Source organism: Thalassophryne amazonica, chromosome 13 (genome assembly GCF_902500255.1).
Source record: "Thalassophryne amazonica chromosome 13, fThaAma1.1, whole genome shotgun sequence".
NCBI classification, from domain to species: Eukaryota; Metazoa; Chordata; class Actinopteri; order Batrachoidiformes; family Batrachoididae; genus Thalassophryne; species Thalassophryne amazonica.
The window spans coordinates 34815027-34827211 of record NC_047115.1 but is presented as its reverse complement, the minus strand read 5'-3'; the positions used below and the strand labels follow the sequence as shown (position 1 = coordinate 34827211).

Sequence of the window (12185 nt, the reverse complement as noted above, 5' to 3'; positions counted from 1 at the left end):
TGTCAGGTGAAATGTGGGCATCCCTTGGCCTTCTCCAGCCTTTAGGATCTTCAGCACTGAGGTATCTCTGTGCTGGATCATGCACAGAGAAACACATGGCCAAACTGTCATATCCGGCACTCCCTTGCAAATGATGTTCTTCATGTGAGTCTCCTGAAGTAACCGCTTGTTTGACACAGTCACTCCAGCGGTACCCAAGGATCCTCCGAAGAGATCTTGTGCCGAAGACATCCACATTAAATCGCGGGTTTGTGTCTAAGGCCCAGTTCCAATAATCTCCCCTAAGACTTAAGTGGTAGGGCAGCGTCTCGCAACCATACAGTACAAGAAACAATAATCACATTGTGTTCATTTGGAATTAAAGTTGAAGAAACAAATTTGGATACAATGGCTGTATTTACACAAAGGTTTCCAGTCAGAATGGAACCATTCTGAATGCCTGTAATAAAAAAGCTGAGATAACTAAACATATTTTTTATGTGTTGTTGCTCAGTACACTATGATGGGCTATTTTGACATATGGAGAAAGTGGCTGCTCTTGGCCCATGCAATTTAATTTCAATAATGGCCCCATGTATAGTATTCAACCTGAAGGTAGTTGTTCTATTTTCAGTGCTCAAACTGCATCAGGAGAGATTTTATCTTAAAAAGGGCAGAGCAGTGGAAACACACCATCTCATTTTACACTCTTTACTTCCCAGACTCATGTGGATGAGCGTCCACAACAGAGGCTGGTGGTTCATGCACATTATGGTATAAAACTGCTTGTTTTATCTTTTTCTAGCTATCAAAATAGCCAGCGATTTTAAAGTCTTTAAAAATCTTTAGCAACAGTGTAGCCTCTTCCCTTCTTCCTCTTCCAGAGGACTTTTTGGAACCTGAAGTGTCTGAAAAGTTCTGTGTGTGTCACTGATCCGGCATCATTCCATAAGTGGTGAACATGTGCGGAAAATTCTGGCTGTAGATCCACGTAAATGTCACCAGTGACACGTGTCATTCCATGGAGTGGGTCCTCTCAGACATATTCTGCTTTCATGTGTGTCTGGTGCAGGATGGACCAAGAGTTTTACCGCAGGCACAGTGTGACAGAAATGAAGGAAGATTCCAGTAAGACTTTGTCTGCAGCCGCCCGCAGATCATTTTTCAGGCGGAAACAGAAACACAAACGTAGCAGCTCCAAAGACAGCAAAGAGATGGTGGCTCTGGACGCCATCAGCACAGATTCCATTTCCTTCTTTGATGGTGAGGTTCAAATGTTTGTGATAAATGTGTAAATTGTAAAAATATCAAATGGCACTGAAAAGGTTCTAGTTTACTGTATGTTCAGGAGGCGTTTCTATTTTGAGAGTTCAGGTTTTGTGTGTGTGTGTGTGTGTGTGTGTGTGTGTGTGTGTGTGTGTGTGTGTGTGTGTGTGTGTGTGTGTGTGTGTGTGTGTGTGTGTGTGTGTGTGTGTGTGTGTGTGTGTGTGTCAGACTGTGTGAGCCTGGCATACCAGCGGGTCCAGAAGGTGGAATGTGCGTCCCCCCGACCGGTGCTCATCCTCGGGCCACTCACAGACCCAGTCAAGGACATTCTGGTCAAAGAGTCACCCGGGAGGTTCTGCAGATGCATGTCTGGTGAGTTCACTTAGTCTACATAAAGCATGAGTTTACAATATCCCTGCAACTAAGAATCAGTTTTTCTAATTGGATAATCTGTTTTTTTTTTTTTTTTTCCAGTTAATTGATTAACCTAACATTTTTAAATTAATCTATTGCTCATTTTCTGATCACGCTGTTAATCCTTTGATTTGTTTACCAGAAATCAGAATCATAAATTCTTACAGTAACTTTTAACATTGTCTTATTGTCATTAACTGTATTATTTTAAAAATGATAATAAAACCCAAACATTTAAATGTCTTAAACTGCCAAACATCAAAAAGGCAGTTTTCATTATCATTTACTTTGTTGATTCTTTTTTGGACTAATTAAGATGTTTGGACCATAAAATGTCTAAAATTGGAGAACAATATCTGTCATTTCTCAAAGCCCAAGATAACATCCTCAGATGTCTTCTTTTGCTCACAGCCAAGATATTCAGTTTACTGTAAGAAAATATTTACATTTAAGAAGCTGAAATCAGAATTTGGACTGAAAACAATGTATCTATTATAAAAAATAGTTTGCAACTAATTTAATAATCTGTGAATAATCAATTATATAATAATTGTTAGTAGTTTACAATGTGCAAATTTAATTCTGTACTGCAAATCTTGAAGCAGATGCTAGCAACAGGATTCAGACCCCAAAAAATGTTTTATACTATTATAATATATATAACTGTAACATTATGCATGCTGTCAGAAACAAAAGTTCTAACTGTATTTGTGGTGTTCCTGTTTTATATATATGTATGTATGTGTGTATATGTGTATGTATATATGTATGTAATTTTATAGCCAAGTGGTCATGAAAGTGAGCCTCCCACACTCCATAATCTGGCTCACAGTGACCCCAGTTTCATGTTCTGCCCTGACTGAAACTTTCTGTCCTCCGTACCCCCCCCCCCCCCCCAAAAAATAAGACTACAATAGTTGTCTTATTTTAACTGAGCAGCTTTTCTTTTTACAATAGTTAGTGTGTACACAGGAAACGCACAGACCAATCGTGTGCATTGTAACTATGTGATGCAACTCAACCAATGGAGTCATTTATTCAGAGTGACCTTGTATAGTGTGTGGCGCACACACGTGGCTAGCACAAGGAGACAGAGGCACAGATGTTTAAAGAGGAAACAGACACTCTAAAATTAGAAAAATAGACAGAAATCAGAGCTTTGACTCCAAGAATGGATAGGCTCGTATATGTTCATATTTCACACAGGAAGTTCAAAACCAGTTTGACTTGTATGCTCAGTGACCGTAGCTATAACTGTAAGTGACAATGGGAAGTGTTACTACGAGACAAAACAATTTTTTGGAGCAAACATACCCACTCAAAAATTTCGAATGGGTATGTTTGCTGAAAATACATGATATCATCATTGCCACCCTTGTTAGCGCAATATCTCACAAACCAGTTGACCAGTTTCATTCATATTTAGCTTAAGGGTGTAGTTGGGTGATCCCCCCCCCCCGGCACTTTGTATTACTGATTTGTGGATACTGGGGAGATGTTATCTCCTAATGACTCTTGTTAAAGCACTCTCCAGTTCTATGTGAAAATTATACTGTATTTTATTTGTCAATCACTTGTGTACGACATACATATGTTGATACAACTACTAGGCTACGTCAAAATATGACACTGACTCATAATGTATGTGAGACATTATGTTGTTCCGGACCTTTGTTTGAGGAAATTTTCTCAAACTGGACCCCTGAATTTTAATTGAGTGCCGCTGCTGTACGTGGTCTGTCATACTTTCTGTCCTCTGCAGAGGTGATGAAGGCATCTCAGCAAGCCATCGAGCGGGGCGTCAAAGACTGCCTCTTCATCGACTACAGACGGAGGAGTGGCCATTTTGATGTGACGACGGTTGCTTCCATAAAGGAAATAACAGAAAAGGTGCCTGTTCCACATTGAAATTTTATCAACTAAGAAGAAGCTGTTTGTTTGATTTTTGAATCTCCACGTTTGTTGACGATAAGATCTCACTGTGAGAGCCATTTAATCTCAAATATTAAGTGAAAGCAAGATCTCTGCTCTTAATGCTGAACATTAATCTCAATCAAGCCGTAAGAAGTGTTCCAGTAGACTATTTGGAATTAAAGAATTTCTGTTTTGCCTCACTCAGGGCTGTCACTGTCTGCTTGACATCGCCCCGCACGCCATCGAACGGCTCCACAGCGTTCACATCTATCCCATTGTTGTCTTCGTCCGCTACAAAAATGCCAAACAGATCAAGTAAGTAGAATTCACAGCATTCACTGCGACACAAGTGTGTTGTGACTTGCAGAATATCTGGCTGTTTTTGCCCAGAGTCACGTGCACGTGCATGTCAGTAGGATGATGAACGTCTCTTTATAGTGTGCGTGCAGATAAGCCTTCACACTCTCCATCCTACAGCGATCCCTCTGCATCTGTCAAAGCATCCAGCTCTGCACACACTTTCATGATCCCAAACAGCTGGCGCATTTATTTATTTATTATCGCTCTGTCAACTCCCTTTCTTTTTAAAATAAAAGCTGTTTTCTGTTGGAGGGATGGTGAGGATATATTTGATAATTATCTCTTAATGTTATATTGCTAGATTACATTAGATCAAGTGTTTATATTAAAGGAGGGATGATTGATATGAGAGAAGGTTTAACTGTGTTTGTGCCATGTGCATATATATATATATATATATATATATAGTGTGTGTGAATAAAGATGATATAGAGTTTAAGAAGTAACAAATTAAGTATTGGCTGCTATTCATCTTATTTGTGATTGATCAGTTTTATCAGGTTAGAATGACTGGCAGCTTCAAGATGCAAAACAAAATTGCACCAAAATGACTGGTAATCAGGCATCAGAGGTAATCTTTTATTTAACTTCATTTTTGTTTATACAGGGAACAGAAAGATCCAGTCTATCTGCGTGACAAAATATCTCAAAAACATTCCAAGGAGCAGTTTGAAAGTGCGCAGAAGATCGAACAAGATTACAGCAAATTCTTCACAGGTTTGTATCCAATCAAACAATGTGAACAGCTAGGACTCTCGTCAGAGCGCATATAACACCACCACCTCACAATGATAGAAAAATGTTAAAGCGTGTTTTGCATTCCTTTCACGTTTAGGATGCTGAAAACTCGAACCGATGATGTTTCATGTATGACTACATATTCAGACAATCTAAATAAGGCATCAGTGGTAATGGATGACAGGAAAAGAAAAAGAAAAACATTCTTTGATTGTTGTTCAACCTTTTATACCATTTGGGTTACACAGTGAGTTATCAAATGCCAAAAAAATTATACCCCTAAAACCAAACGTGACATTTACTTATGTTATCTCATTCTCATCTTCATGTTTACAAAAAACACCACAAGGCAAAATGTGCACTAGCCAGTTGGATCTATATTATAATAGCCAAGTGGCCTCTGTGTGTGTGCGTGCGTGTGTATGGCTTCGACCACACAGAAACTGGGGAGAGCTGGAATTTGCCATGTGGTATGTTTATGTATTTTGGGTCAAGGATGAACGCTGCGAAAACAAAAAATTGATAGGACAAATATTTTGGAGAAATGAGTGATTTTAGTTAACTAGTAAACAATGGATGTTGTGCTGCAATGCATCATTGGAGTTCACAGTTTTGGGGGTTTAAATGTTGTAATTGTGGTTCATGTTAGTTTAACGGTGTTGTTAGTGTTATAGATTTATTGTGTTTGTGTAGTTCATTTTGTTTAGTCAGTTTAGTTATGGTTCATGTTGCCGGTACCATGACTGAAATGTGTAAATGCCTTCCACCACCGTCTCTGTGTCTAAAAATAGAATTACCTGCTTGTGGCAGAATGCGGAAAAGACAAAAAGCTCTGCGCGCGTGTGTGTGTGTGTGTGTAACTTCAATCATGGGGAAACTGGGGAGAGCTGACATTTGCCATTTGGTATGTTTATGTATTTTGGTTCAAAGATGAACGGCACCAAAATGGAACATTGATAGGACTAATATTTTTGGAGAAGCTACAGCTATTACCTAACAACACTGAGCAATGGACATTGCTAACTACATTCTGGACTCACACACCATTCCACCAGGGGGCGGTAAATCATGTGTATATTAAAAGCGTGAGTGCATCTGTGCGTGATTGTATTTAGTAAACGGACTGACACCTCCCTACTCAGCTGACCTAATTAAACCCTATGTACCAGCCCGGGCTCTGCGTTCTCAGGGTGCAGGACTACTTTCTGTCCCTAGGGTGAATAAAATGTCTGTGGGTCACAGAGCTTTCTCTTATTGTGCCCCTGTTCTGTGGAATGCAATCATCAATAAAACAGTTAGATTCTGCAGAGTCCAGACTTAAGATGCACTTATTTTCCCTTTCGTGTGGCTAGCATGCTGGCATAGTATGTTACTATGCTTTTTACTCTTTTAAATTCATTTTATTAGGAAACGGAGCGGGCCGCGGTCTCAACTTTATCTAAAGTCTTTTAGTGAAGCTTAGGGCTAGTGGCCGATGATCACCTTAGTATTTCTTTTGTTTTTCTTGCTGCTTAATGCTAAATTATACTGTATTTATTGTCTTTCGGATGGCTGATTGTTTTTTTTTCTCTCTCTGTTTGAGGTGCAGCTCCATCCAGAGATGGGAGTGGGGTGTCTACTTCTGCAACCCTCCTGTCCTGTGCACCGGCAAAATTTCCTGTAGATTTGTTTTGTTAATTGTGTCAGTAGCATGGCCCAAGCAGAGAGTCGCCCCTTTGAGTCTGGTCTGCTTGAAGTTTCTTCCTCAAATCATCAGAGGGAGTTTTTCCTTACCACTGTCACCTGTGTACTTGCTCTGGTGGTTTGGTAAGTAAGGTTAGACCTTACTTGTCTGAAGTGCCTTGAGGCAACCTTGTCTTGATTGGGCGCTATATAAATGAAAATAAATTAAATTCAATGTAAGTACATAATTGTAAATAGTAGAAAAATACATGGATGACACAAGAAAGTACATTTAAAAATCAAATGACAAAATAGAAGTAAAAATAAAATAATAATTATGATGATGATAATAAAAATCTCGGGCTGTATTCATACAGTACCTCATTTTAACACAAGGAGGCCTTTTAACTTGCACTGCAAATTCCTACCTAAGAGTTTCTAATTAAACCTCCAGGTACATTGTGTCAAGGAAATGGGAGAACCTGTGCTTAAAGAAAGGGGGGGTTGACTGTTTCTGCACTGTACTGTTTCTGGGAGGACTGGGCAATATATAAACATTATTTTGAGCAGTATAAAATATGCTTGCAGAAAAAATGGTCTAGACATTTAAGTTCAAATTTTTACATCAAAGCTCTGACTTGGTAAAGTAAGTCCCTTCGGCTGTGTTGGTGCTAAGTGAGAATAGAAGAGTCCCTTACTTGGAAAAGATGCTCCATGTTTCTCTGTGTTCTTGAGCTCGTATCAAATGTCAGTGTCTTCTTCCACAAATTCGGATCGAGGGGACGGAAAATTATTTGTGTTGGCTTTGACTGTGTTACATAGTTAACATTGTCATAGGAAATTGTAGTGCTGTGATGGAACACCGTAACCTCATTGACTGATATATTTGGAACAAGGGTCACATTTTGGGACAGCTTTATGTAACAATGAAATTAGTTTATCTCCTTTTTGCTCTCCTTCTCACATACTGTTTTCCTCTCATTTTCTTGTTCTCACTCATTTTCTTGTTTCTGTACTCATGTTTTCTTTTTCTTTTTGATTCCTGCTCATTCTCACTTGTTTTCTTATTCTCTTGCGCTCTCACTCTGATTTTCTTCTCTTGTTTAGTAGCTCGTTTTCTCATTGTCTCCATTTTCTTGTTCTCTCTCTTGCTGTCTCATGTATGTGCGTACAACAGACATTTCTTGTTTTCCTAATTGTGTCACAAGGTGCTACCTTTAAGTTTAAGATGCTTCTTGATTTGAGATAAAAACAAAAATCAGTTTCTTTGAAGCTGAACTTTGAGTTAGCTGGAAATGGAAAGTAAAATGGAAACAGCACAAATTAATTGGTTACAATGAAGGACACGAAAATGTATGTAAATTTGAAAAATGCAACATTAAAAATGGATGTCAGATTTAAAAAAAATGGAGTGATACATTGTCAAGTGGTTTGGTTATTTTCATAATCTTCACTCGATTGTATTCATCATTGCAACACAAAATTCCTATTTGTTATTTCAGGGAAATTCTGAGAGGTTGGAAGTAACAAAAATTAATTGATTAAAATTAAGGTGATGAAAATGGATGTCAAGTGAAAAATGGAGTAATAAATAGTGTGTTCCACTTATTATTAATTCCTAACTGACATTTATCATTTACAGCAAGTAAAGCCCCGTTTACACATAGACGGTAAGAGCTCCCGGAAGCGTCCTGGAAGCGTTTTTGGCCGTCTTAAGGATCACACGCTGTTGTTAATGCCAGCACTAGGGGGCGTGGCTTAGTTCCGGCTTTAACGGGAATCGTCGAAAAAATTATTCAACATGTCGAATAATTCCGGGAGCGCTCCGGAGAATTCGCGTGACGACGGAGACAACGCGAACAACGGCGTTTGATACTTTTTAATCGCCGTTTCATCCTGCCCCTTCCTGTAGTGCCGCAGTTTACACCGCCGTAATTGGCAGCCGGCGTTGTATCCCTAATCAACGGTGTGTAAAACGGCAATAGAGCCCACATCAGCGTCCTCAAGGGCATTTTAACTGACGACAGAGGCAGACAAAATGGCGGCGCTAGCGGACAGTACGCCATTCTAAACGCCACCTCCAAGGTTGACAGTGTCCCAATCGGCCGATAGGCGGCGGTCAATATAAAAACGCTAGCGCGCTGCTTGCAGGCCTCTCACTCGTGGCCAGCTCCAGATATTTTTGCAGAGAAGCTCCAGTATGCCTCCTAAAAGAAAATTGGCAGCAGCAAGGACTTACCAAGAGGTCTGGTTCAGAAGCAGAGGGTAGCCCTGTGGTGGAGACGGAGCAACACGTTGAGGAGGCGAAAAAGGAAGGAGAAGAAAAGGCTGAGTATGATCTCCCTCCCCCTGCAGTGACAGAGGCTTCAGCCTATTATACTCTGGGGGCGGTGCCTATATGCAAAAGTTCCTGGAGTAACGCAGGATTTGCCTGGATAAATCCAGCGGTACACAGAGCATTATTGGCGGCAGCAGAACACCGCCGTTCTCACGCACGTCTTAACCTGCGATTGTAAAGGATAGCACTGGGTATTAACCCCTGTTGCCTGACGTGTGCCGGATGCTACGGCGTCAAAACGCCGCTTTATTCGGCAGATTTAGCAGCGTTTTATCCGCGTATTTGCGGCTAGTACGGCAGTCAAAACGCCGGCAAAATGCTCCGCCCCTTTCCACCGCGAAAACAGCCGGAACTACTGCGAACTTCGGTCTACGTACTACCCGCCGACAAAACCGTCTATGTGTAAACCATGCTTAATTTGTGTCACTTCCGCGCTATACAAAAGAAAAGAAAACACTTTTTCTCCTCTTTTTTTGAGGTGAGCAGTTTGCTGAGTGAGTTTTATTTTTCTTTAATAGATGTAATTAGTCAGTTTAAAAAAAGGTACAAAATACTTGCTGTAAATGATAAATGACAGTTGGTTGTTAATAAAATAAATCTCCCTCCATTCTTCCTTTTTTTTTGCCATACCACTCGTATTGATTCACATCCATTTTCATCATTTATCGGTTAACTTTGGTCACTTCCAACCTTTGAGAATACTTTCCTGAAATGATAACTGGCAACTTTAGAACAGAAGTAACAAAAGTTACTCTGTCATTGATAAATGTCAATTGGTTGTTGTTAATGATGAATGTTAGCCAGCATTCATTGCTCTGTTTTCATTTCACTTCCATTTTTAGCGCTCCACTTAACTTCACATATGTTTTCATCACCTGCTTTTTTAAATCATTTAATTTCACCCCTCATTGCTTTTAGCTTCAGGATGTTTTGTGAATATGGCTCGAGTTTATGTGAAAGCATAATTTCATTGATAGAGGTATACATTACAAAAAATCTAATTATAGTTTTCTAAGCATTTTCTTCCATTTCAATTTAATCAGCTTATAAAGCGCCAAATCACAACAAAACCTGCCTCAAGGCATCTCAAACAGAACAGTTCAATATAAAATTTAAAATAAATAAGTAAAAATGTAAAAATTCAAATACATAATTAAAATTAAAAGAATAAAAAAAGATTTTAAAAAAGCTATTCATAAGAAAGAGAATAAAAATAGGTTTTAAGTCTTGACTTAAAAATGTCCACGGACACCGACTGCCACACGGGCGCAGGAAGACTGTTCCACAGAGCAGGTGCACGTTAAAAAGCTCTTTGACCCGCTGACTTCTTCACCCTGGGAACACAGTGTAGTCCTGCATCCTGCGACCGCAAAACCCAGGCTGGCACGTAGGGTTTCACTAGATCGGCCAGATACAACGGCGCCAGTTCATGAACAACTTTATAAGTCAATAATTTCTTGTCTTTTGCAGCATATTTAAATCTTACTCTTTACATAAGGCTGCCGTATTACTGTTTTCTGCTTTCTCTGCAGGTATTGTCCAAGGCGGCACCCTCCCTTACATTTGCACTCAGATTATGACGATAGTTGATCAAGAGCAAAGCAAAGTCCTGTGGACTCCACTTGGCTGCCCCTAAAGGAGATGAGCTGCCGCTACAGCAAACTGTGGCAATCACCTTCATTCCTAAACACTTGTAATTTATCCCTTTCCCACTACACCAACAGGTACACTACAGTGAGCTAGTTATGTAAATTATTGATATTTTTTTTTTATTTCATTTGTTGTTATGGTGTAAATCGGACCCACCGTGGATTCTGATGCAGGTTGGTAGCACTATAGTTAAAGTTAATTCAGTCTTCCCTAAGGGTTTCTGGTGGTGTTTTCGTAATGCTGCATTGTAAGCTCCTGTTTACAGTCAGAAGGCAAGTCCGACTATAGTTGTTGAATATTTGTTTGAATGAGAATCCCTCCCCTGTGCGCATAGCCGCGACACTAATGAAGTTTAATGAACCCTGGCCACTTGTGTACCAAATTACGTTTGTTGTTGAACTATAGTTATGCATTTGACGACAACTGACAACTAATTTTGTGTTTTGTTTATTCGTGTGAGAGTGAGAAAGATACAATGTCAGGAATCCTGTCAAAACTGTTTTGGTTGAGTTGAATCATGGTTGTTTGTTGGCGTGAATCTAATGCTATAGAAACAAAAGGCTAAGATCTGACATCACATTTCTTGTGATGTTTTGTTACAAAGATGCAAAAGCAGCAAACCTGCCTGAAGTATGTAGCTGTGGTTTTACTTAACCGCACTCTTAAATGTGACACAAATACGTTTATTAGCTTTATGCATCGTGTTTCTATAGCAGCTGAGCATGTGGGCAGTTTGTGGGCCTTTCTGAAGTGCCTTTGGAGAAGAAAACTGATCTCAAGCCAGCCTCTGGTCACCTAGTCAAGACGTTTAAATGTCTAGGATCCACTGTGTCTTTTCACGCTTCTTAGACCAGACGAATCAGGACTGATTTGGGGTCAGTACAGTATAGAGCGCATGACAATTTTGGTGGGTAGGCCGAAGCAGCGGCCAAACGGGTTAACTCCTTAGAATGCACTCCAGGGCTAGACAGACCACTGTGTAACTATCATTCTATCTCTCTAACATATATTTAGAATCAATATAGAGTTTAACATATTCAATATGCAGGTACAACTGAACACAAAAATATATTTAAATATATTACATGTATTTTCATTAGGTCATGCTTAGGACCGTATGACAGTCATGCTGTAGCAGGTATTGGCAAGTTTTTTTTTTTTTTATGCATTTTTTCATACTTATTGTGTTTGGTTGTCAGTCACTTATCGACGTACTCGTTAAAAGACACTATGAAGCAAATTTGCAGGGTAACATCTTAAAAGATTTTCCTCTGCTCCATTTAAATGTTAGTGACTTTTCTTTGTAATTTAATTGTATTTTTTTATTTAGGAGGCAAAAAATTATTGACAAATACTCTGTCCTCCCTCAAACCATATCCTGTTGTTGTGCCAAAACGACTTTATCCTTTTATCTGTTTTGCACTTATCTGTGAACCTAAAACATGCAACTGTTCCCAGGTTTCCAGTGGACTATGAATAGGTACTATAATTTCTACTGTAACTATTACATGTTTTTATGTGTCTGTCAGTTCCTTACATTTCATTGATAGCCTTTTATTTTAATTGCAAAAAAAGGATCACTTCTTATTGGAATTGTTTTAAAAAAGGGATGTGTTGTTGCACAGTATTTTAATGGAAAACTTGGTCCAGATGTTTGTTGATTTGGCCATAAAGTAAGAGGGTGCAAACTCTAACATAACCAGCTTTCAGTATATGACATATATTAGCAAATGAGAGGGATACAACTTTAAGTGGTTGTAGATTTAGACACTAGATACCAGGTACTGATTGAACTTTAATTAAACAGAATGTGATTTGTATGTTAAGACATTAACATGGGAATAAAACTCATTTTCTGTATCAT

The 12185-nt window shown here is 39.2% G+C and overlaps 1 protein-coding gene across 2 annotated transcripts in view; it reads left to right on the top strand.

Annotated features, from left to right (window-relative positions):
• The window catches only part of dlg5a (discs, large homolog 5a (Drosophila)), a 98355-nt gene extending 86170 nt beyond the window's left edge, over positions 1–12185 (top strand). For both annotated transcript variants that reach the window (XM_034185752.1, XM_034185751.1), the window contains exons 28-33: positions 1052–1242; positions 1474–1617; positions 3422–3549; positions 3779–3888; positions 4541–4650; positions 10204–12185. In XM_034185752.1, coding sequence (XP_034041643.1) covers positions 1052–1242; positions 1474–1617; positions 3422–3549; positions 3779–3888; positions 4541–4650; positions 10204–10307 — 787 coding nt within the window. In that variant the 3' untranslated portion in view covers positions 10308–12185. The remainder of the gene's footprint in view (positions 1–1051; positions 1243–1473; positions 1618–3421; positions 3550–3778; positions 3889–4540; positions 4651–10203) is intronic.